Raw genomic sequence first — 22,397 nt, forward strand, 5'->3', positions numbered from 1 at the left:
TGTGAAGCCTTTTACTCTGGTTATGCTATCGAAATTGGGCTAGAGTGGGGAATTTTCAGCCCAATAAAAGTGGGACAACTCATATAAGATTACAGATTTTTCACCAAGTTTAATTGGAATAAAGAAATACCGAAAGGGGTGCCAACCTTTGGGCCCAACAGGGTGTCACTATCTACTTGGGAGCACTCTAGCTACTAAGTCGTAAACTATTGTGAAGTGGTGAATTCCAGTTACAGGTTTATTCGTGAAGTATAGATAAAGTTAAACAACGTACAGAAAGCCAAAGTTTACCGCCCTTTAGTGAGGCTATAGGCCGGTTTCATGGTTCCATCGTTGGAACAACATCACTTTTTCCTCAAGAAGTGAGCCTTGATCCGTTTTGGGCGAAGACACAAAGCACACGTACTTGGAATTCCACTTTGGCTAACAGGACAAATGACACTAGAGAAGAGGGTTCCTCTCAGTGGACAGGCACACTATTCCTCCAGTGTATGAGGTTGGTGAAAGTTCACGGCCAGCACTGTCCGTACCTTTTATTGATGTGAATGCGTCCAGGACACAGTTGGTAGCTACTGTGAATGTGTTTACCCGGTTGGTGCAGAATCCCAAGTTTATGGAGTTTCTACAAGCTCGATGAGTGTCACAGTAGACAAGGCAACATTCTCACCGGTGTTGAGAGGGGGTGTTAGACTTACACCACTCTGTTGCTTCACTCAAGTCTAGGCATACTTGCATGGCTAGTATGTCTCCAGGCTGGCCACCCATAGTCTAGGTTGTACCTGGTCCGGCTGCCCAAGTTTGGGGTCCGCCGCCCACTTGTAGTGGGCACCCACCATGGGTTATTTTTCCTTGTTGGGTCGTGGGGATTTTTCCTTGCATTGCCCTACCTCCCCTTGGGCACCTATATATGGGGCTAGGGGGGTACCGGATACACATACATCTGGCATTGTACTGAGGGTCTCTTGCTTTGGTAGTCATGGGGGGCTGATCGCCCCCTCTTCACCATACCTAGCGTTTCTCTCTCTCTCTCTCTCTCTCTCTCTCTCTCTCTCTCTCTCTCTCTCTCTGCGCGCCACTGCTGCTGCTCCTGCGCGCGCCACTGCTGTTGCTCCTGCGCGCGCCACTGCTGCTGCTGTTTCACCCTCTGCGCGCGCCACTGCTGCTGCTGCTGAACCCATTGTAGCTGACCTGTTGCGACTGCACGCCGCCAAGGCTGTAGCACTTGCCGCTGCCTCACTGTGGCAGCATTACCAAGTGCACCAGGCCCGCTGCCCCCAATCTCTCACACACGGATACATACCCACACACACACTACACACATACACGCATACATACAAGTACTCCCTCTCTTCCCCTTCTCCCCTCTTCTTCACAATATGAAGAGAGGGTAGTTACGAAGACAGCCATGTCTTCCCCCATCATCAAGACGCCGGCATCGACAATGAAGACAACGTTCATGCTCACGAACAAGAGGCTTGCACAATTGGAGAAGGACATGAAAGAATGGCGGATGGAGAGAGAGATATGGGAGGAGGAGAAAGCCACCCTCATCAAGCTATGGAACGAAGAGAAGGAGGACATGAGAGCGGAAATCCAAAATCTCAAAGAGGAGAAGGAGAGAAGGGAACGGGAGAACAGGAAGGAGAGGGAGAGATGGAGGAAAGAGCAAGAAGAGATGAAGGCACAAATCGATCTCCTTCATGCTTCCATCACATCCCTCACCCCCGAAGAAGGAGAGATTAAAGAGGAGGCTAAGGAAGCCCTCAAGGAGGAGATCACCAAAGCCCTCACCGCAAGCATTGAGGACAAATTAGAGGCCACCAAAGAAGGATGGGTCGAAGTGGTCAAAAAGAACATCAAGAAGGTTGCAAGGGAGGAAGCCCAAAAAGATGAGGTACTCATCGTACACACAACCATCGAGGAGGAGAAGATGCGACAAGCTCGCCGTCTCAATGTGCGAGTGACCGGCATCAAAGAAGAAGAAGGGTCTACACCCGAGAGCGATGGGAAAGCTTTATGCAAGAAAGTGGGATACAAGGAAGAAGAGATCCCTTTCTCCAAAGTTTGGAGAGCCGGCAAAGATCCAAAGAAGAGAGCTCTCATCCTCCAATTCGCCTCCGAGGAGTCTCGAACTTCTTTCCTCCGAAAGAGGGTCATCTTGAGAGGGCTAGAAGGCCCCCCGATTTATCTTGATGATGACCTCACAAAGATGCAACAAGATCACCGTCGCGCGTGCATGCCTAGAGTCCACCAAGCCCGCAAAGAAGGGAAGAAGGCAGTATATCGAGATGGTAGGGTTATCATTGATGGCAAGACCATCGCATAGGGACTCGCGGCCTGTGGGACACACGAGGAGATTCATGTCACGGTTTGGAATTGCAATGGAGACCTATGGACACACCCAGAGAGACTTGAGGAGGTGATGAGAGGTCGAGACATCATTCTACTTACAGAGACACACGAGAGCCCAGAGAGAGGGCTACCACGGATACATGGATTCCAGTGGGAGTCTCTACATCGGGGGTGTATGCGCCAGCACACCACTCGTGGCTCAGGAGGAGTGGCCATACTCTTTAGACAGGGGCTTCACAGTAGACTACAGATTGTTGCCCGGGACCCACAGGCCCGCTACATGTGGATTCGCCTCGAGCTCTCACGAGACAGGATCGTCTACATTGCCCTTTGCTACTTTGCTCCCACAGGCTCCAGATTCGCCCCTATTGAGCAGGAGTCACCGTACACATGCCTCACGGAGGAGATTATGGAATACTCCACACTGGGTGAAGTCTTCCTTATGGGAGACTTCAATGCTCGTATGCGCAGTGAGCAGTGTGAAACATATGACCACGAGGACCCAGAGGCACTACACACTCTAGATGAGGAGGCTACTATGAGAGATACAGCAGACAGAGCTCCAGTCACAGCCTACGGACGACATCTACTTCGACTTGGCTCCCAGCACCGTCTCGTTATTTATAACGGGATGGTCCAGTGGCCCACCTCAGGGGGCCTGACTTGTATGCCACATGGAGTTGCAGAGGGAGGGGGGAGTACAGTCGACTATATTCTGGGACCCAGGGAGGCTACACACCTTATCACATCCTTCACCATTCCACCCATACCCATCGGAGCCGACCACACATACCTCTCTTTCTCCATCACCGGAGATACCATCCCACACAGCTCCACAGCACACTCCACACACCACCATCCATTTCACACATGAGCTAGCCTCTCTTTACTCGGCCGAGGTCGAGCATGGCCTATGCCTCCTCCACCCATCCACACCACTCTCAGTTCTCACATCACATATCTCTTCCGTTCTCCACACTTCAGCTATTAGCTCCTTTCCACACACCACTCACACAGGACGCACTCCCCCCCCCGGGACTATGCCTCAGAACCGCTGGTATGATGATGAGTGCAGAGAGCTATACCGACGCCTCCGCGCACAGCGAGCCTTAGGAGAGATCACAGAGAGAGAGGCCAGACGGCATATGAAGACGCTGACACGCCAAAAGCGGCGAGCATTCGAAGAGGCACAGGAGCTTGAGCTATACCGCCTATTCATGAGCATGGATAGCGCGACAGCATGGCGCACCCTGCGCGAGCCACGTCTGACTACAGCTATTGAGGATCCACAGATATGGCATGATTATGCAGAGCGACTTTACGAGGTGCCAGGACAGCCTCCTATCCCACAGCCACACGAGCCACGCCCCACGTGCTCCTCCTTCTTTACAGCACAGATGGTAGAGAGGGCCATACGCCGCATGCAGCACAGACGATCAGCTGACCATACTGGATTACAGAGTGAGCACATCATTTATGCGGCCTCCACTATAGCCCCGTTGATTGCACATGTCTTCAACCGGGCTATAGGGGAGGGCTTCCCAGAGGAGTGGACACAGCACACCATAGTGCCTATCCACAAATCTCGCGACACCCTGGATCCAGGGAACTACAGGACTATCATGATTGGCCACACGATGGCCAAGCTATATGGAGCAGTACTTGAGGCACAGCTCAGCTGCTACGCAGAGATCGAGGGTTTACGAGCTCCAGGCCAGGCAGGTTTCAGACGAGCTTTCTCCACCACTGATCACATCTTCGTTCTGCGCTGCCTCATTGATGGGGCAAAGGCGCGGAAGAAGAGGCTTTACTGCTGCTTTGTGGATTTCCGCAAGGCCTTTGACACAGTCCCACGTGAGAGACTCTTCCAGCGCCTTCACAGCATTGGGGTACCAACAGAGATGATTTGGGCCATATATGCTCTCTACGAGAAGGTGACGGGTTGAGTTCGTTGCCCAGGCGGTTTTTCAGAGACCATTGCTAGCACCATTGGTGTTAAGCAAGGATGCCCACTCTCCCCGACACTCTTTGGGCTCTACATCGACGAGATCTCCGACTACATACTGCGAGCAGGGGGAGAGGGGAGCGACTTGGCAGGTACTCCGGTCCACATCATGTTATATGTTGATGATATTGTGTTGATTTCAGAGTCACCTGAGGGCTTGCAACGCCATCTTGAGGCCTTGGACGAATTCAGCACACACAAGGGGTTGACTGTGAACCTTGGCAAAACCAAGGTTATGATCTTTCACACATCCAGTGCAGTGAGGAGCGCTGCCACCTTCACAGCAGCAGGAGGAAAGGTTGATGTAGTCACCTCCTATGTCTACCTTGGCATCACATTCACCAGCCTACCAGGACCCTTCACTATGAGGCAGGCTGCTGCTGACAGGCTCACCCGAGGATATGCAGCTCTGGCCATGCTAGAGCGGAGATGCCACCAGGCACACTTTCAGGAACCCCGCACGAAGGGGTGGCTTTTCGACACCTTAGTCACCCCGGCCTTGATGTACTCGGCGGCAGTATGGGCACCAGGATTGACAGCTGACCAGTGGACACAGCTTGAGAGGCCATAGGTATGTATGATCTCACGCTTGCTCCGCAGCAAGAAGACAGTGCCACATGACATTATTAGAGCCGAGCTCGCCACACCACCCATGGTGGTAGAGGCACTATTCCAGACAGTCTGCTTCATCCAGAGGATGAGAGAGCTACCTCCTGACAGACTTACTCGTAGAGCATTTGAGGCAGCTATACAGCTATCAGAGAGTGGGCATGAGAGAGCATGGTACTCACAGGTCAGAGCATGGTTTGAGGGACACGGTCTTGACATGGAGAGCCTACCACCATTCCAGTACGACCCCCACTCACCATATGTTCACCTCTCTCGCAGTGAGAGGAACTTGGTACTGAGACAGGATCTGTGGCAGCTATACACTAGGAGAGTCTGGGAGTCACCTGGCTTGGGGACGAGGATGTCAGATTACAGAGACCAGTTTCTCACCATATTGTCCGGGGGGTTCATACAGAGACCACGCTACATGGACACATATATGCCACATAGCTCACGGGTGGCGATTGGTCAGCTGAGAGTGGCTTCACACAGGTTAGAGATTGAGATCGGGAGACATACTGGTGTTCCCACTGAGGAGCGCGTCTGCAGAGCCTGCACAGAGGAGGTGGAGAGTGAGGAGCACTTTGTATGTAGATGCAGAGCATACACTGAGATCAGAGGCAGGTATGAGGCCCTATTCAGAGGACAGCCCACTCTCCGAGAGATCATGGACTCTCGAGATCAGAGACAGCTCGGACGGTTCTTACTAGAGATACAGAGCCATCGGGACACACTACTACAGCCACACACAGCTACACAGACAGAGGGGAGACAGTCGCAGCTCACAGACTTCTTTCAGAGGATTACCGCCCCTCCCCCACCAGACACTCAGAGGGGAGTGACACTCCCACAGGCGGAGGTGAGCCGAGCTAGACGACGACCACGAGTCACAGGCTACAGGGGCGCGAGCTCCCACCACCGACAGATCGAGGAGATCCGAGCCCGGGAGCGCCGTGCCACTGAGGAGCGAGTGGCCCGGATGAGGGCCGACCCGACAGCTTTCATCCGGGCAGCCTTGGCACCAGACCCGCCCATGTACCACATCTTACATCCCCCCATTAGTACAGGATGGAGCTAGATAGCTTGATGCATTCTCATGATTGTACTACCTTGAGCATATAGACATGCATATACCCCTAGAGATAGAGCTCCATCCCTCCTCAGATACCCCACTACCTACACTCAGTTCAGTTTTGTATCAGTTTTTGTTTCATTTGTCTTTCCGATAGACGGATGACATACACACCATGTACATTTGATTTGTCTCATAGGCCGATTTCGGCCTGACATAGACGTTAAAAATCTTTCTTTCTTTCTCTGTGCGCCCGCCACCCCCCCCCCCCCCCCCGCTTGCTCACGCAACGCCCGCCACGACTCCTGCTTGTTTTTACATGCGCCCTGCCTGCTGGTACCTACGTGCTGCCTGGTACTTGCGCGCTGCTTCCCCACAGTGCTCCCGCTCCACTGCAGTCCCACCCGCTATGTAGCTGCTACACCTGCACCAGTGCTGCCGCTCCACTGCAGTCCCGCCCGCTGTGTAGCTGCTGTACCTGCACCAGTGCTGCCGCCCCACTTTAGTCCCACCTGCTGTGTAGCTGCTGCACCCGCACCAATGTTGCCGCCCCTATCCCTCCCTATTGTTGCCCCTACACACACACATACACACATAGCACTTTCACATCACCCACTACCCACATTGCACATCCCCCACCCCCGTCTGTTGCCCCCTCATTGCACATTATCCACACACACCTACCCACATCCATCCATAACCCTATCTTTCATCATGACTCCCCTCAACACTCAAGTCACGAAAGACAAACGAACAAATCAAGAAAGCTCCAAGATGGCAAAAGGAGGAGTGACCAAGGAGGAATTAACCAAGATGGATGACAAGCTCAATGCCACAATCAAGGAGAACAAGAAAATGACAGATTCCGCCATCAACACTATCATCAACCATCTCTCCAAGCTCAAGAAGGAAGTGGACGCCTTGAATAAGGAGAAAGAGGAGTGGGTCATAGAAAAAGAGATTAAAGACGAGGAGACAAGGAAGGAGCTCGCAATGTGGAAGGAGGCCCAAGAAGGATGGAAAAAGGAGGAGGAGGAGATGCAAGAACAAATGGCCATCCTCAATGCTTCAATCGCATCCCTCACCCCCGAGGAAGGTGAAATAAACAATAAAACCAAAGAGGCCATCAAGGAAGAACTCACCAAAGCTCTCACCGAAAGCTTGGAAGACAAGCTCGAGGCCACAAAGGAAGGGTGGGTGGAGGTGGTCAAGAAGAACCTTAAAAAAGAAGCCAAAGAGGACGCTCACAAGGAAGAGGCCCTCCTTGTACACACCACACTCGAAGAGGAGAAGATGCGGCATGCCCGCCGCCTAAATGTACGAGTCACTGGCATGGAAGAAGGGAAAGACTCCACTCCCAAGAAAGATGGCAAAACCCTATGTACCAAACTTGGGTACAAGATAGAAGTCCCAACCCCCTTCACCAAAGCTTGGAGAGTCGGTAAAGACCCAACCAAAAAGAGGGCCCTCATCCTCCAATTTCCATCGGAAGAAGCCCGTATCCTCTTCATCCGCAAGAGCGTCATCCTACGAGGACTCACAGGGGCACCCATCTACCTTGATGATGACCTCACAAAGATGCAAGTAGAACATAGGAGAGCATGCATGCCTCGAGTACAACAAGCACCCAAAGAGGGGAAACGGGCCTCCTACCGAGACAGTCGAGTCATCATTGATGGCAAGGCCGTAGCATAGGGACTCGCGGCCTATGGGACAGTATACGAGGAGATACACATGGCAGTTTGGAACTGCAATGGCTCTCTCTGGACACATCTAGGGAGACTAGAGGAGGTGATACATGACCGAGACATTGTTCTACTCACAGAGACACATGCGAGTCCCGAGAGAGGCCTACCTCGAGTACAGGATTACCAGTGGGAGTCTCTACACATGAAGTGCACACAGCACAACACTTCTAGAGGATCTGGTGGAGTAGCAATCCTCTATCGCCGCTCACTTCATAGCAGGATACAGATAGTAGCCCGCGACCCAGAGGCACACTACATGTGGATACGGATTGAGCTATCTGTAAGGTGCAGCGGAAGTGAATGTTGAACTTTGCTCAAGATGAGTGCTCCGAACTGTGCTCAAGGTTCCTTTTACTTACGGAAGGGAGAGCCTTCCGTTCCTTTAGTGAGAGAGTGCAAATGATCACAAACAAAGTGGTAAACACTGTGAATGAAGGTGCATGAGACTGAGAGATAGAGAAAGAAGAATTCAACACCAGAATGTTGTCAAACCCTCCTCCGAAGGCCCCACTCTCTATGGCGAGAGCGGTCTACTATTGATTGCACAAATCTCTACAATGTTGGACTTGCTGACGATGTCGACGACGATGAGGACGACGACGAGACGAGCTGAAATCTGAAAATGCTAATGGCTGAAATCTACAAATCTTTATCTGCTGAATCTTGACTCTATGTCGAGGACGATGGCGATGACGATGATGCAACGACGACGCGCTGAAAACGCAGATGCTGATGTTACCATATACAAGTGGTAGTGATGTGTGTGAACACACTAGGACCGCCGGGGCATTTTTTCCCTCTATAGGAGGTTTTTCCCCCGAGCATTGTATATACGCCCATCACTCTAGGGCTATCTATCTTTCTATTGCACACTAAGTATCACACTCTCTATTGTGTACCTTGAGCTTCCTTCGTCTTCTCCAAGCTGTGTGCGTTTCTCTGCAACCCTAATTCCAACAATTGGTATCAGAGCAGGTTATGTCCTCCCGAGCTTAGTCGCCAGCTACTCCAGCACACGCCTGCTCACTTTCTCTGATTACAATGAGGTTTGGCGAGCGTTTGCAGGTCGACAAATATTTCGGGTGAGCTCATAGAGATCAGTCTGCTCAGATTTCTTATAGGGGCTCATTTCGGCCTCCGTTTCCACTACAGGTAGGTCTGCACAAGCAATTTCGTCATTTTGTGCAGAATTTCTGTCAGTGCCGTTTTCTGCATAGCAAGTGCCTTACAGTCTTCTACGGTTATATAGCAAGTGTTGTTCCTGCTCCGTTTCTCCTATTTTCGGGCAATTTTCACATCAGTTGCAGCATTTACCATGGCTGACAACAACACAGATGTCTTCAAGATGTTTGCTGCTGAGGATAGGTTGGATGGGGACAATTATCCTATGTGGGCTTATATAATGCAACACGTTCTTGTGTCAAAGGGCGTCTGGAATATTGTGTAGGGCATTGATGTATGTCCCGGGTCTGAGGATGTAGGCGATGTTGAGGATGTTGCAGGGCGATGTTGAGGATGTTGCAGGTCTTGTTGCAAGGATTGTTGCTATTAGAGTTGTTTTGCCTACGGCAGAACAAGCTCGTTGGGATGTAAAGGATGCGCAGGCTCATGCATTGATTGCGTTGTCTGTGAAGCGCACCATTGTTCCTCACATTCGTTCAGCAAAATCTGCAAAACAGGCTTGGGATATTTTGGCTGGTCTTTATGCAAGTCGCAATGAGGCTAAAATTGCTTTGCTGCGTAAAGAGCTGGAGTTGAAGATTATGCATGAGGAAGATGATATGGACACTTTCCTTGCTGGTGTCAAGGATATCAATGAGCAACTTATTTCTGCAGGTGAAGTCATTTCAGACAGTTCCCTTGTGCAGACTGTTCTTGATGCCTTACCAGATTCCTACCAGACTTTTGCTAGTACTTGGAGACTGATGACCCAAGGAAATCCTCAAGTTGTCAAGTTTGATGCATTATGCACATTGTTGTTGCAAGAGTCACTTTCCAGAAAAAAACAAGACTAGGCAGCGTGCAGTTGAACAGGCTTTTATTGCTTCTCAAAGAAAGGGTGGTAACAGCAATGCAGCCACTTCTTATGGTTCTGCTGTGAGTGGCAAAATTTATGTTCCTAATGCTTCTGCTGGCAACAATTCGTCTGGAAATTCTGGTGATAAGGGCAAAAAGAAGATGCGTTGCCATTATTGTAAAGCTAATGATCACTTGATCAAAGTTACATAGAGACATTGCTATGTAAGTTTGGACTTGAGGATTGCAAACCTATTGTCACTCCCATGGAAACAGGTTTGAAGTTGAGTCTACATGATGCTGGCGATCCTGTTGATGTCACTCTTTATCAAACTGCTGTTGGCTGCCTCATTTATGTATGCAACACAAGGCCGGATATTTAGTTTGCAGTCTCACAGGTCACCAAATTTATGCATAGCCCAGGGTCTAAGCATTGGCAGGCTGTCAAGAGGATGTTCCGCTACCTTAGTGGCACTTTACATCTTGGCTTGTTTTATCCCAAGGGGGGATCATTGCCGCCAGACTTACATGCTTTCTCGGACTCAGATTGGGTTGGTTGTTTTGACACGCGAGTGTCCACAAGTGGTTTTTGTTTCATGCTTTGCAGTTCATGTATATCATGGTTGAGCAAGAAGCAACCTACTATGGCCACTTCAAGTTGTGAGGCTGAGTACAGGGCAGTCTTCATAGCTACGGTTGAGTGTGTATGGCTCAGACGCCTTATGGCTGATTTGGGTGTTGGACAGGACACTGCCAACACTATCTACACTGACAGTCAGAGCGCATTGGCAGTTGCGAGGAACCCAGTTCTTTCAGGCTGAATTCTGCTGCCAATGCGCTCTGACTACCAATGCGCTCTGACAATGAGATCAGCTTAAGATTATGTGCCAACACAGGACAACCTTGCAGACCTTTTCACAAGGCATTGTCTCGTGAGAAGCTTGAAGCTTTCCGCAAAGCTTTCGACTTACTCCCCTTTGTGGACTAATCATGTCCTCAGGGCATGGCACTTCCCTTTACTCATGTGCCAGCTCTCGTTCACCGCATCACTCCATGGGGGGATTTGTTACCATATACATGTGGTAGTGATGTGTGTGAACACACTAGGACCGCCAGGGCATCTTTTCCCTCTTTAGGAGGTTTTTTCCCCCGAGCATTGTATATACGCCCATCACTCTAGGGCTATCTATCTATCTATTGCACACTAAGTAACACACTCTCTATTGTGTGCCTTGAGCTTCTTTCGTCTTCTCCAAGCTGTGTGCGTTTCTCTGCAACCCTAATTCCAACAGCTGAAATCTACGTTTTCCGGGCGAAACTGCAAACCTTGATGAATCTCACCATGCGGCGAGGATCTGTTGCAGGAAGGTGAGATTTGCCAGGTTCTGGACTTGTTCTGCTGTGTCTAAAGGCTGAAAACTGAAAACGCTGGTCCTAGGGCTGAATCTGTCGCGATGGAATTGCAAAACGCTAAGGGCTGAACTGCAATCCAGAAACACTAGGCTGAATTCTGCTTCCTGCGGTGGAAAACTGCTAACGCTGGGAATCTACCGTCTTCTGGGATCGCCGGGGCTGATCTGCTGTGCAAAACGCCAGGGCTTGCCTTGAATCCAAAAACGCTAGGTTCTGCTATCTCTTGCAAAAACGCTAGGCCTCTGTGGTGGTCTTGCTGAGAAGTTGCCTGTTGAGCAAGGTGCTCCTGCTGCCTCTTCTGACAGAAAGTGCTAGCGCTAGGTTTCTTATATACAAACTTAGCAAAATTGCCCTACCCAGTTTTGCAACAAGTCACTTAAAAATAATAAGTGAAAAATGTCAAAAATAGGGAAAATAGATCTATGCACTTTAAAAATGCTCTTTATGGGTTCTGATGGAAATCTAATGATCATGTTGTGTGCAACCAGAGGATATGCATCTAATCAAGTGTCTGGACATGCACGGTCTGCGAACACACTCACAAAAGTGTCAGATCGCTTCCTATTCTAGACTGACTGAACTGAACTGAACCCATGTCATGAAGTAGCTTGTCCACGGACACATAGGGTTGGATGTGTCACGTGACATCCCCTCCTTTTCAAAGCGAGGTACTGGTACCAAACTGTATGGCGTCGAGGGAGATTGCCAACAACATCGGAATCCTCGAAAGGACTCTTTGCCGGCCCACTCTGATGTGTGGGTCATGCGATACTTGAACTTCCTAAAGGTCTGCAAAGTCTTCTTCTTTGGGCCGCACCGAAAGCGACACAAAGTCAGTTGTGGCTCCTTCAATGCTTCAACTTCGTCGAGAGTCATGCATCTACCTTCTTCAAGAATCTCCGAAGCTGAAAATTCCTGAAACCACTTCCAACACAAAAACATGAACATACCCATTCCATGTAAAGTGACTGGAAAAAATATAATCTTCCTAAAAGATTGTGTATGCAATGTAGATGAACAAAGAGACGGAGTGTCAATTCGTTCATCAAACACATGCAAACAATGAGATCGAATCTTTTCTTTCGGATCTAAAGCAATCAACTCTCGCAAATCATAATGGAAATGCCGATGCTTGATGCTCAATCCCTTTCTACGACTGTGTCATGCCAAGGAAGAGACATGGAATGTGACTTCCTTGAATGCGTACTTTTCAGCTTTTCATGAGAAATCCGCATACATCCGTGCTCGTTCATGAGTGAATCGTGCTTAACGTACAATATGGCATGCCTATGAAAAGGGATCACATAAAGACGCTGACTAAAATACAGGAAACGATCACGAATGAAACACTCGAACAATGCGTGCTGACTAATCACTCTCACACATAATACTTCCTGTGAGGGTTCTTTGGACCTAGGCTTGAGAGCCAAGATCGCTTCTTACTGAGGGGATTCTTCCTGAGGGGGTTCTTTGGACCTCGACTCGAGAGCCAAGATCGGTTCTTCATGATTGAACAAATCTGTATTGAGGTTAGCTGCACTAGAAAAAGTATCAACTAACCTGTCATTCTTGTGATCAATCACATCATCTTCATGCAAATCATCATGCTCGTGAGAAATCACATCTTGATCATCATGCAAATCATCATGCTCATAATCATGCAAATCGTGTGTGTCATGCTTGGGAGAAGAAGAGACTGTGAGAGTCTCCTTTTCTCGAATCTCTTGCATCTGTGCCTACACTTGAGAAAAGAGTCGCAACATCTCTTGCATTCTTGCTTTGTTCTCGCGATCAAATTTTGCTTCTCGTGCTTTGGCTTCCAAGAGTGCTTGCTCGTGCTCACGCTCTATGGTTGCCATTCTTTCTTTGTATTCACGATCTATGGCTGTCCTTCTTTCTGCTTTACTTGCTTCGCGTTGTAACTTCCTTTCCGTAAACAACTGCTTCAACCCTCCATAGGAGTTAGTGCAATCCTTGGCGTAGATGGGAAAGGGGGAGGGTCAGAAAAACCTCCTGGTGGGGAAAACTCTTCTTCGCCTCTCTCATGCTCATCACCTCCAAGCGAAGTATCCATTCCGCTTCGAGTGACGACCATCCACTGAAGTCGAGGGTTCTTGTGGGTTCTTGTGGTCTTGGGTTCTTAAGTTCACGAGGAACTTGTGTTCTTCTGGTTCTTGGGTTCTTGGGTTCTTGGGGGTCTTGAGTTCTTGAGGTTCTTGAGGATCTTGAGGTTCTTCTTTCCCTTGCAATCATTGTTAGAGAAGGATCTTCTCTTCACCCGAGTTCTGCTCTTTTCCGCGCACGCACCCCTTGGCGGCCTTACGCTCACACCAAGGTTGCTTTTTCCCACCTCATGTTGATTGGCTAGCCGCTAAGTGCACGGTCCGCTCGCAACGAGTGAAAAGAGGCACAAGGGGAGGCTGGACAAGCCCTTCTTTCTTGGGTTTCCTGTCACTCTTCAAAACACGATTAGGAATCGACACGCCAAAGAGGACTTGGGTTACGCGTGACCGCAATAAGCAAAAAAAATTATGTGGTTCTTGTGGTTCTTTCCTTGAGTGATACAGAACACTGCCAAAGCTCTGATACCAATGTAAGGTGCAGCGGAAGTGAATGTGAACTTTGCTCAAAATGAGTGCTCCGAACTGTGCTCAAGACTCCTTTTAGTTACGGAAGGGAGAGCCTTCCGTTCCTTTAGTGAGAGAGTGCAGATGATCACAAACAAAGTGGTAAACACTGTGAATGAAGGTGCATGAGACTGAGAGACGGAGAGAGAAGAATACGACACCAGAATGTTGTCAAACCCTCCTCCGAAGGCCCCACTCTCTATGGTGAGAGCGGTCTACTATTCATTGCACGAATCTCTACAATGCTTGGACTCGATGACGATGAGGACGACGACGAGACGGGCTGAAATTTGAAAATGCTAATGGCTGAAATCTGCAAATCTTTATCTGCTGAATTTTGACTCTATGTCGATGACGACGGCGATGACGACGGTGCAACGACAACGTGCTAAAAACGCAGATGCTGAAATCTGCGTTTTCCGGGCTGAAACTACAAACCTTGATGAATCTCACCATGCGGCGAGGATCTGTTGCGGGAAGGTGAGATTTGCCAGGTTCTGGACTTGTTCTGCTGTGTCTAAAGGCTGAAAACTGAAAACGCTGGTCCTAGGGCTGAATCTGTCGCGATGGAATTGCAAAACGCTAAGGGCTGAACTGCAATCCAGAAACACTAGGCTGAATTCTGCTTCCTGCGGTGGAAAACTGCTAACGCTGGGAATCTGCCGTCTTCTGGGATCGCCGGGGCTGATTTGCTGTGCAAAACGCCAGGGCTTGCCTTGAATCCAAAAACGCTAGGCCTCTGTGGTGGTCTTGCTGAGAAGTTGCCTGTTGAGCAAGGTGCTCCTGCTGCCTCTTCTGACAGAAAGTGCTAGCGCTAGGTTTCTTATATACAAACTTAGCAAAATTGCCCTACCCAGTTTTGCAACAAGTCACTTAAAAATAATAAGTGAAAAATGTCAAAAATAGGGAAAATAGATCTATGCACTTTAAAAATGCTCTTGATGGGTTCTGATGGAAATCTAATGATCATGTTGTGTGCAACCAAAGGATATGCATCTAATTCAAGTGTCTGGACATGCACGGTCTGCGAACACACTCACAAAAGTGTCAGATCGCTTCCTATTCTAGACTGACCGAACTGAACTGAACCCATGTCATGAAGTAGCTTGTCCACGGACACATAGGGTTAGATGTGTCACGTGACACTATCGGAGGAGCACACTCTATACATTGCCATTTGCTACTTCGCGCCTAGCGGGTCTAGATTCGCACATGCAGGAGGAGCAAGGGTAGAGGAGACCCATACACATGTAGGAGAGGAGGATGATACACAGTCACCATATACATGTCTCAGGGAGGGGATCATGGAGTACTCCAGACTAGGAGAAGTCTTCCTTATGGGGGACTTCAACGCCAGGAGACAAAGTAGGCAGTGTGACATCTACGACTTCGATGACCCAGAGCTACTCTCCACCATGGAGAACACAGAGGCAGAGAGGACCTCCGAAGACACCACCACACCCATACCATATGGGAGATACAGACTCCGTTTGGGATCACAGCACCGTCTCGTTATCTATAACGGGATGGCGCAATGGCCATCATCTGGAGGCTTGACTTGCATACCACCATCAGTATCTGGCGGAGGTAGTACAGTGGATAACATCATCGGCCTCAGAGAGGTAGCCCATCTGCTCACATCCTTCACCATCCCACCACTACCTATCGGGGCTGATGTCACAAGGCGGGCACCACGTGCCAATAGAAAAGAACAGACTGAACAGACTTTTAGCACTTCAATAAAAACAGAACTGAGAGAGAAAGAGAGAGACGACACGCGACACGGAGTGGCGGAATTCCACCCCAGAGAGTATTAGCCCCAAACCTTGGCACCCCTTTCGGTATTTCTTTATATTGCATCAACACAGTACAAGCCAGTACTCTAGACTCGCACCTTCTCCAGGAAGCATGCCAGAGAATGAGCCCTAGCCTCATATTTGAAGGCCCTTAGCCTGAAAAGCAGTTACAGTAAAAAGTCTTTAAAACTCAAAAGCTTCTGGTCCAAAAGCAAAGCCAAAAACTGTCAACGTAAATCACGGAAATCCTTACAACCTGCCACGTCATCAACCAGCGCAAAACGCGGAAATTTGCCCTTAGGGTTAGGGTAGGGTTTTTGCAGTTTTAGGGTTTCTGGCAACAGAATTAGGGTTTGCAGGTTTTAGGGTTAGGGTTTTCAAAATTAGGGTATGCAGGTTTTAGGGTTAGGGTTTCCAAAGTTAGGGTTTCAACAATTAGGGTTTTTGGCAGAAATTAGGGTTAGGGTTTGTGCTCTCGGGCAACCACGTCATCACTTTGTGACACTTCTTCTGTTACTTGTTCTTCTCAGGGTTTAGGCCCCTCGTCCGGTAGCTCCGTTCTTCAGTAGGTCGACACGTCAGCAGTTTGTTACATCTCCCCTTCTTGAAAGAGAGTAATCGTCCATGATTACAGCATATCTGCAAAACAACTCAAGTTAGCTCAAAAAAAATAAATTCCGAGGGACAATCAGTTTGCTCTTTTTATTAAGGAGTTAGCTTCTCCTTTCTGCTCTTTTGATCAAGGAGTTAGCTTCTCCTTTTGGCTGTTTTGATCAAGGAGTTAGCTTCTCCTTTTTGCTCTTTTGGTCAAGGAGTTAGCTTCTCCTTTCGTCCAGATTGGAACTCTTGATATTCCGGCGTAGTAAAATTAGCCATCACACCCAGACCGTACTGATCTTCAACGAGTGTCTTGATGCACTAAAATTACATATCCAAGCAATCTCATGCAATTAGGAATATTCAGTAGTTGGCACATCACAATGCAACACAAATGCTTACATATGCATGTTACAAGACATAGAAACATAAAGCCGCCGATGAACACTCCCCCTGCAAATAACCATCCAGGTCCAGGCCATGAGCTGTTCAACGACTCCCTCATCACTCCTCCCGCAAATAACCTACAAAGGTCCGGGCCATGAGATATAGAAGCCTTTTACAACCAAACGCCCCCCAGACCGCAGCCTGCGTCGTTTGGAGGTGCTGAGAGTAACCACTGCTCAAACTTCTTAATACTCCTCCCGCATAACCATCCAGGTCCGAGCCATGAGTAACAACAACAATAGTCCCCCCGTAAATAACCACAAGGGTCCGGGCCATGAGGTAAAAAAACAGCACTTTCAATCATTCAATACTCCCCCCGCAAATAACCATAAGGGTCCGGGCCATGAGTAAAAACATCACTTTTTAATCATTCAATACTCCCCCCGCAAATAACCACAAGGGTCCGGGCCATGAGTAAAAACATCACTTTTCAATCATTCAATACTCCCTCCGCAAATAACCACAAGGGTCCGGGCCATGAGTATGAACAAGCATTCTCAAACATCATTTTTCACTACTCCACCCGGAGTAAAATCACCAATCAATGAAACCAGTATTAAACCAGAGTCAAACAATTCAAATCGGCACCAAAACAAGTTCAAAACAGATACCATCCATTTCAAACAAATTTCAAACAAGATCACCAAACAAGTTCTCAAACAAAAGTCAAACTCAAAAAGCAATCTCGACATCAGTCGAGCTCGAAAAGTCGACTGAATTTCCATCCTGAAACCTGCACCGAAAATTAGGGTTAGGTTCCTTCCATAAGGTCGTAGCCGAGCACAGCATGGTCCATCAACTCTTGGACAGACAATGTTTCTTTGGCGGCAATGGTAGTCCCAAGATAGCAATCGCATTGGACCTCCAAGGTCACTTTATCGTGAAGAGACATCTACTGGGAGATGTCGAGAAACTTCAAGTTATAATCTGGAAGATGTCAGAAACCATATAACTTCGGGCAAAAATTTTCTTGAAAGCTTGCCAAGTCTTTGAAAGTGTGCGGCTTGGTAGCTATAGACATCAACATCTGCATGGCACTGCTTTTGAGAAAAACAGTGACTCGAAACAATCTGGGATCCTTCTTTTGCAAGTAATCTTAATGGCTTATGCCTTGTAAGACATGAGCGGTGAAGACGGGAGCGCGCCCGATGCGTGATGAAGTAATTGTGGGAGACCGAAGATACCTCAAATAAAATAAAATTCCAATAGCTCCTTCTACTCTTTGGTAGGACCGGTATGCTTTCAGAAAAGCACACGCCTGATGCTCTGATACCACTGTCACAAGGCGAGCACCACGTGCCAAAAGAAAAGAACAGACTGAACAGACTTTTAGCAGTTCAATAAAAACAGAACTGAGAGAGAGAGAGAGACGACACGTGACACGGAGTGGCGGAATTCCACCACAGAGAGTATTGGCCCCAAACCTTGGCGCCCCTTTCGGTATTTCTTTATATTGCATCAACACAGTACAAGCCAGTACTCCAGACTCTACACTTTCTCCAAGAAGCATGCCAGAGAATGAGCCCTAGCCTCATATTTAAAGGCCCTTGGCTTGAAAAGTAGTTACAGTAAAAAGCCTTTAAAACTCAAAAGCTTCTGGTCCAACAGCAAAGCCAAAAACTGCCAGCGTAAATCACGGAAATCCGTACAGCCTTCCACGTCATCAGCCAGCGCAAAACGCGAAAATCTATCCTTAGGGTTAGGGTTAGGGTTTCTGCAGTTTTAGGGTTTTTGGCAGCAAAATTAGGGTTTTCAGGTTTTAGGGTTTTCAGAATTAGGGTTTGCAGGTTTTAGGGTTAGGGTTTCCAAAATTAGGGTTTCAGCAGTTAGGGTTTCTGGCAGAAATTAGGGTTGGGGTTTGTGCTCTCAGGCAACCACGTCATCACTTTGTGACACTTCTTCTGTTACTTGTTCTTCTTAGGGTTTAGGCCCCTCGGCCGGTAGCTCCGTTCTTCAGTAGGTCAACACGTCAGCAGTTTGTTACAGCTGACCATGCATACCTTGCTCTCTCTTTCACTGGTTCACCCATTTCACACACACCACCCACACCCACACCACACACTACCATACATTTCACACATGAGCTTGCCAAAGTCTATTCATCACATGTATATGAGGGGATCTATGCTCTCGATCCAGATAAACCACTCCCTACACTCACTAGCCAGCTCTCCACAGTTGTTCACACCTCAGCCCTCAGTTGCTTCCCACACACTACTCACAGTGACCGACCCCCACCCCCTGGGACGATGCCCCAGAATAGATGGTATGACAAGGAGTGCAAAGACTTATACAGATAGCTACGGGCTCGACGAGCCTTAGAGGAGATCCCCGAGAGCAAGGTCAGGAGACAGATGAAGGCCATTACACACTGTAAAAGGCAGGCCTTCGAGGAGAAGCAGGAGCTTGAGCTATACCACCTTCTCATGAGTACAGACTGCGCCACAGCATGGAGAATTCTCAAAGAGCCACATCCTACTACCCCATTAGAGGACCCTCAAACCTGGCATGACTATGCCAAGCGCCTATACCAGATACCTGGACAGCCATTGGTCCCAGAGCCATCCGACCCTCGACCTACCGCCTCGACTTTCTTTACATCTACTATGGTGGAGAGGGCCATTTGACGCCTACAGCACAACCGCTCAACAAACCATACGGGCCTACACAGCGAGCACCTGATCTATGCGGCAGACACTCTCTTTCCCCTGATAGCACGTCTCTTCAACCGCGCATTGGTTGAGGGACTACCAAAGGAGTGGACTATGCACACTATTGTGCCTATCCACAAATCTGGCGACACCTTGGATCCAGGGAACTACAGGACTATCATGATTGGCCACACACTGGCCAAACTATACGTGGCAATTCTTGAGGCAGAGCTTAGCACACATACAGAGGCATCAGGGATACGGGCACCAGGACAGGCAGGTTTCAGACGCACTTTCTAGACCATAGATCACATTTTCGTGCTTCGTTGTCTGATAGACGGAGCGAAGGCACAGAAGAGGAGACTCTACAGCTGCTTTGTGAACTTCCGCAAGGCATTTGACACTATCCCCAGAGACAAACTCTTTCAACGCCTTCAAGAGCTACATATACCCTCTGACATTATATGGGCCATTCATTCCTTGTATGCACAGGTCACAGGTAGAGTGCGATGCCCTGGTGGACTATCGGATCCCATTGCTAGCACCATCGGTGTGAAGCAAGGATGCCCTCTCTCCCCGACTCTATTTGGTCTCTACATCGACGAGATTTCAGATTACATCCTACGAGCAGGCGGCGCGCGCTCAGACTTGGCAGGTATACCACTCCACATTGTGCTCTATGTTGATGTTATCATCCTTGTTTCTGAGACACAGGAGGGATTATACAGCCACATACGAGCCTTAGATGATTTCTGCACACAGAGAGAGCTCACAGTGAACCTTGGCAAGACCAAGGTCATGATCTTCCATACCTCCAGGACAGTTCGTAGTAGAGCAGTACTTATAGCAGCAGGCGGACAGGTCGAGGTGGTCGATTCATATGTTTACTTGGGGGTGACTTTTACTGGGATCAGGCCCACTTCCAAGAACCCCGCACCAAGGGGTGGCTCTTTGACACTCTAGTCACACCTGCCATGATGTATGTTGTGGCAGTATGGGCATCAGGACTCTTAGCACCTCTATGGACACAGATAGAGCGCCCACAAATCATTATGATCTGTCGTTTTCTCCACAGCAAACCCTCAGTGCCCCATGACATCATTAGAGCAGAGCTAGCCACACCACCAATGCTAGTAGAGACCCTTTTCCAAACGATTTGTTTTATTCAGCGCATGCGAGAGCTCCCACTAGACAGACTCACCCATAGAGCTTTTGAGGCATCGATACAGCTGCATCAGAAGGGTGACACGAGAGCATGGTACTACTCACAGGTCATAGAGTGGTTTACATCCCATGGTTTGGACATCATAGACCTGCCTTCTTTTCAGTATGATCCTGACTCTCCTCATATACGCCTCACACACTGAGAGGAATCGTGTTCTCAAACAAAACCTCTGGCAGCTCTACATTAGGGAGACAAGAGAGCCTCTCCCCACGAAGAGGCAGTACTATAGAGATCACTTCCTGACCATCCTAGCAGATGGGTTGATCTAGAGACCGAGATACACGGATATCTACATGCCACATAGAGCACGGGTCACCATCGGACAGCTCAGAGTATCGTCACACCGGCTAGAGATTGAGGCAGGGCGAGCTACACATGTCCCTAGAGCAAAGAGGATATGCAGACTTTGCATAGTAGAGATTGAGAGCGAGGAGCACTATGTTTGCAGATGTAGAGCATATGAGGAGATCAGAGGCAGATACCCGACCTTGTTTACAGATCAGCCCACTCTACATTAGATTTTTGAGTCGAGAGACCAACGACAGTTCGATCGCTTTCTCCTCGAGATATAGCAGCATCGGGACTCCCTCCTCCAGGTAGCATCAGTTGTGAGAAACGAGCGCCAGGCACAGCTCACAGACTTTTTTCAGAGGACCATAGCAGCACCACCACCTCCGACCAGCCAGAGAGGAGTGACTCTACAGCAGGCTGAGGAGGCCCGAGCTCGCAGACACCCACATCCCCATGGACGTAGGGCGCTTGGCCTACATTAGAGCAAGATCCAGGAGATCCAGGAGCACTACTATAGATCTTTGGAGAGATGCCTCCGATCTTTTGCAGATCCAACAGCCATCTTACGAGGATTGTTCGCACCCTACCCATGCATCTTGTACTACACCCTGATTATGGTACTGGATGGAGCTAGAGATAGGATAGCACTTCATCTTATGATTGTACATTCTACACCATCATATACGATTGCATCTTCTCCTCAATTTTGGAGCTCCATCCACACCCTTGTATCACTTTCCTCCCCCAGTCATCATACAGGATAGTCACCTTTACTTTTGGACCTTTTATCCTTTACGGATACATAGAGGACACCCACCTTATGTACTTTGATTTGTCTCATAGGCCGACTTCGGCCTTTCATAGACGTTAAAAAATCTCTCTCTCTCTCTCTCTCTCTCTCTCTCTCTCTCTCTCTCTCTCTCTCTCTCTCTCTCTCTCTCTCTCTCTTCCGCACACGTGCACTCTCATAAGACCTTGCTACTGTGCAAAACTCTGGTTGGTCTGTTGTGACTGTGAGGGCTATCCCCTCCTCCAACCAGTCTGTCTCTTCTGTCGCCCTCTAGGGCTATCACTCGCCAGATGCTCCATCTCATGATACCTAAGACACAGGTTTAGTCTACCCGTAATCACGATCCTCTACAAGTGTAGCACCCCTTTCCACTCGTAAGTAATGAGATCTAGAAACTTTGTTGAAGGAACAAATGTCTGCGCCTATAGTGAACACATCAATGATATGCCAAAAGTAGAACCCATCTACCTCAACATATCTGGCAACCAAAACTGTGATGCTCTCTCTCTCTCTCTTCTCTTCTCTTCTCTTCTCTTCTCTATTGCAATAAAAGTGGGGCTTGACCCTTTGCATTACATAAAAATTGAACACTGGTCCATATATAAGAAATATGGGAAAACCCCCTGACCTCTAGATGTACAATGAAATCATGGGGAAAATTCCCATAACAAACCATAGGAAACAACTGGGGATAAAGATACTTTAACCAGGTAATGGAGTGTAGCTATCTGGATAGTGATCAAGTCTACACAAATCTA

General features: G+C 48.6%; 2 protein-coding genes across 2 annotated transcripts in view; one reads left to right on the forward strand and one right to left on the reverse strand.

The window, feature by feature from the left end:
• Positions 1 to 22,397, reverse strand: part of LOC147444044 (uncharacterized) — an 85,596-nt gene that overhangs the window by 3,488 nt on the left and 59,711 nt on the right. The gene's annotated exons all lie outside the window — the stretch shown is intronic.
• LOC147444045 (uncharacterized) lies at positions 6,753 to 7,733 on the forward strand. The gene has a single exon (XM_086527641.1). The coding sequence runs from the start codon at positions 6,753 to 6,755 to the stop codon at positions 7,731 to 7,733; it is 981 nt and encodes a 326-aa protein (XP_086383767.1).

This window comes from Adiantum capillus-veneris, chromosome 13 (assembly GCF_014529385.1).
Source record: "Adiantum capillus-veneris isolate H3 chromosome 13, ASM1452938v2, whole genome shotgun sequence".
Lineage (NCBI taxonomy): Eukaryota > Viridiplantae > Streptophyta > Polypodiopsida > Polypodiales > Pteridaceae > Adiantum > Adiantum capillus-veneris.

Coding starts and splice junctions, on each gene's coding strand:
- LOC147444045 (XM_086527641.1), top strand. CDS start 6,753: ATGACTCCCCTCAACACTCAAGTCACGAAAGACAAACGAACAAATCAA.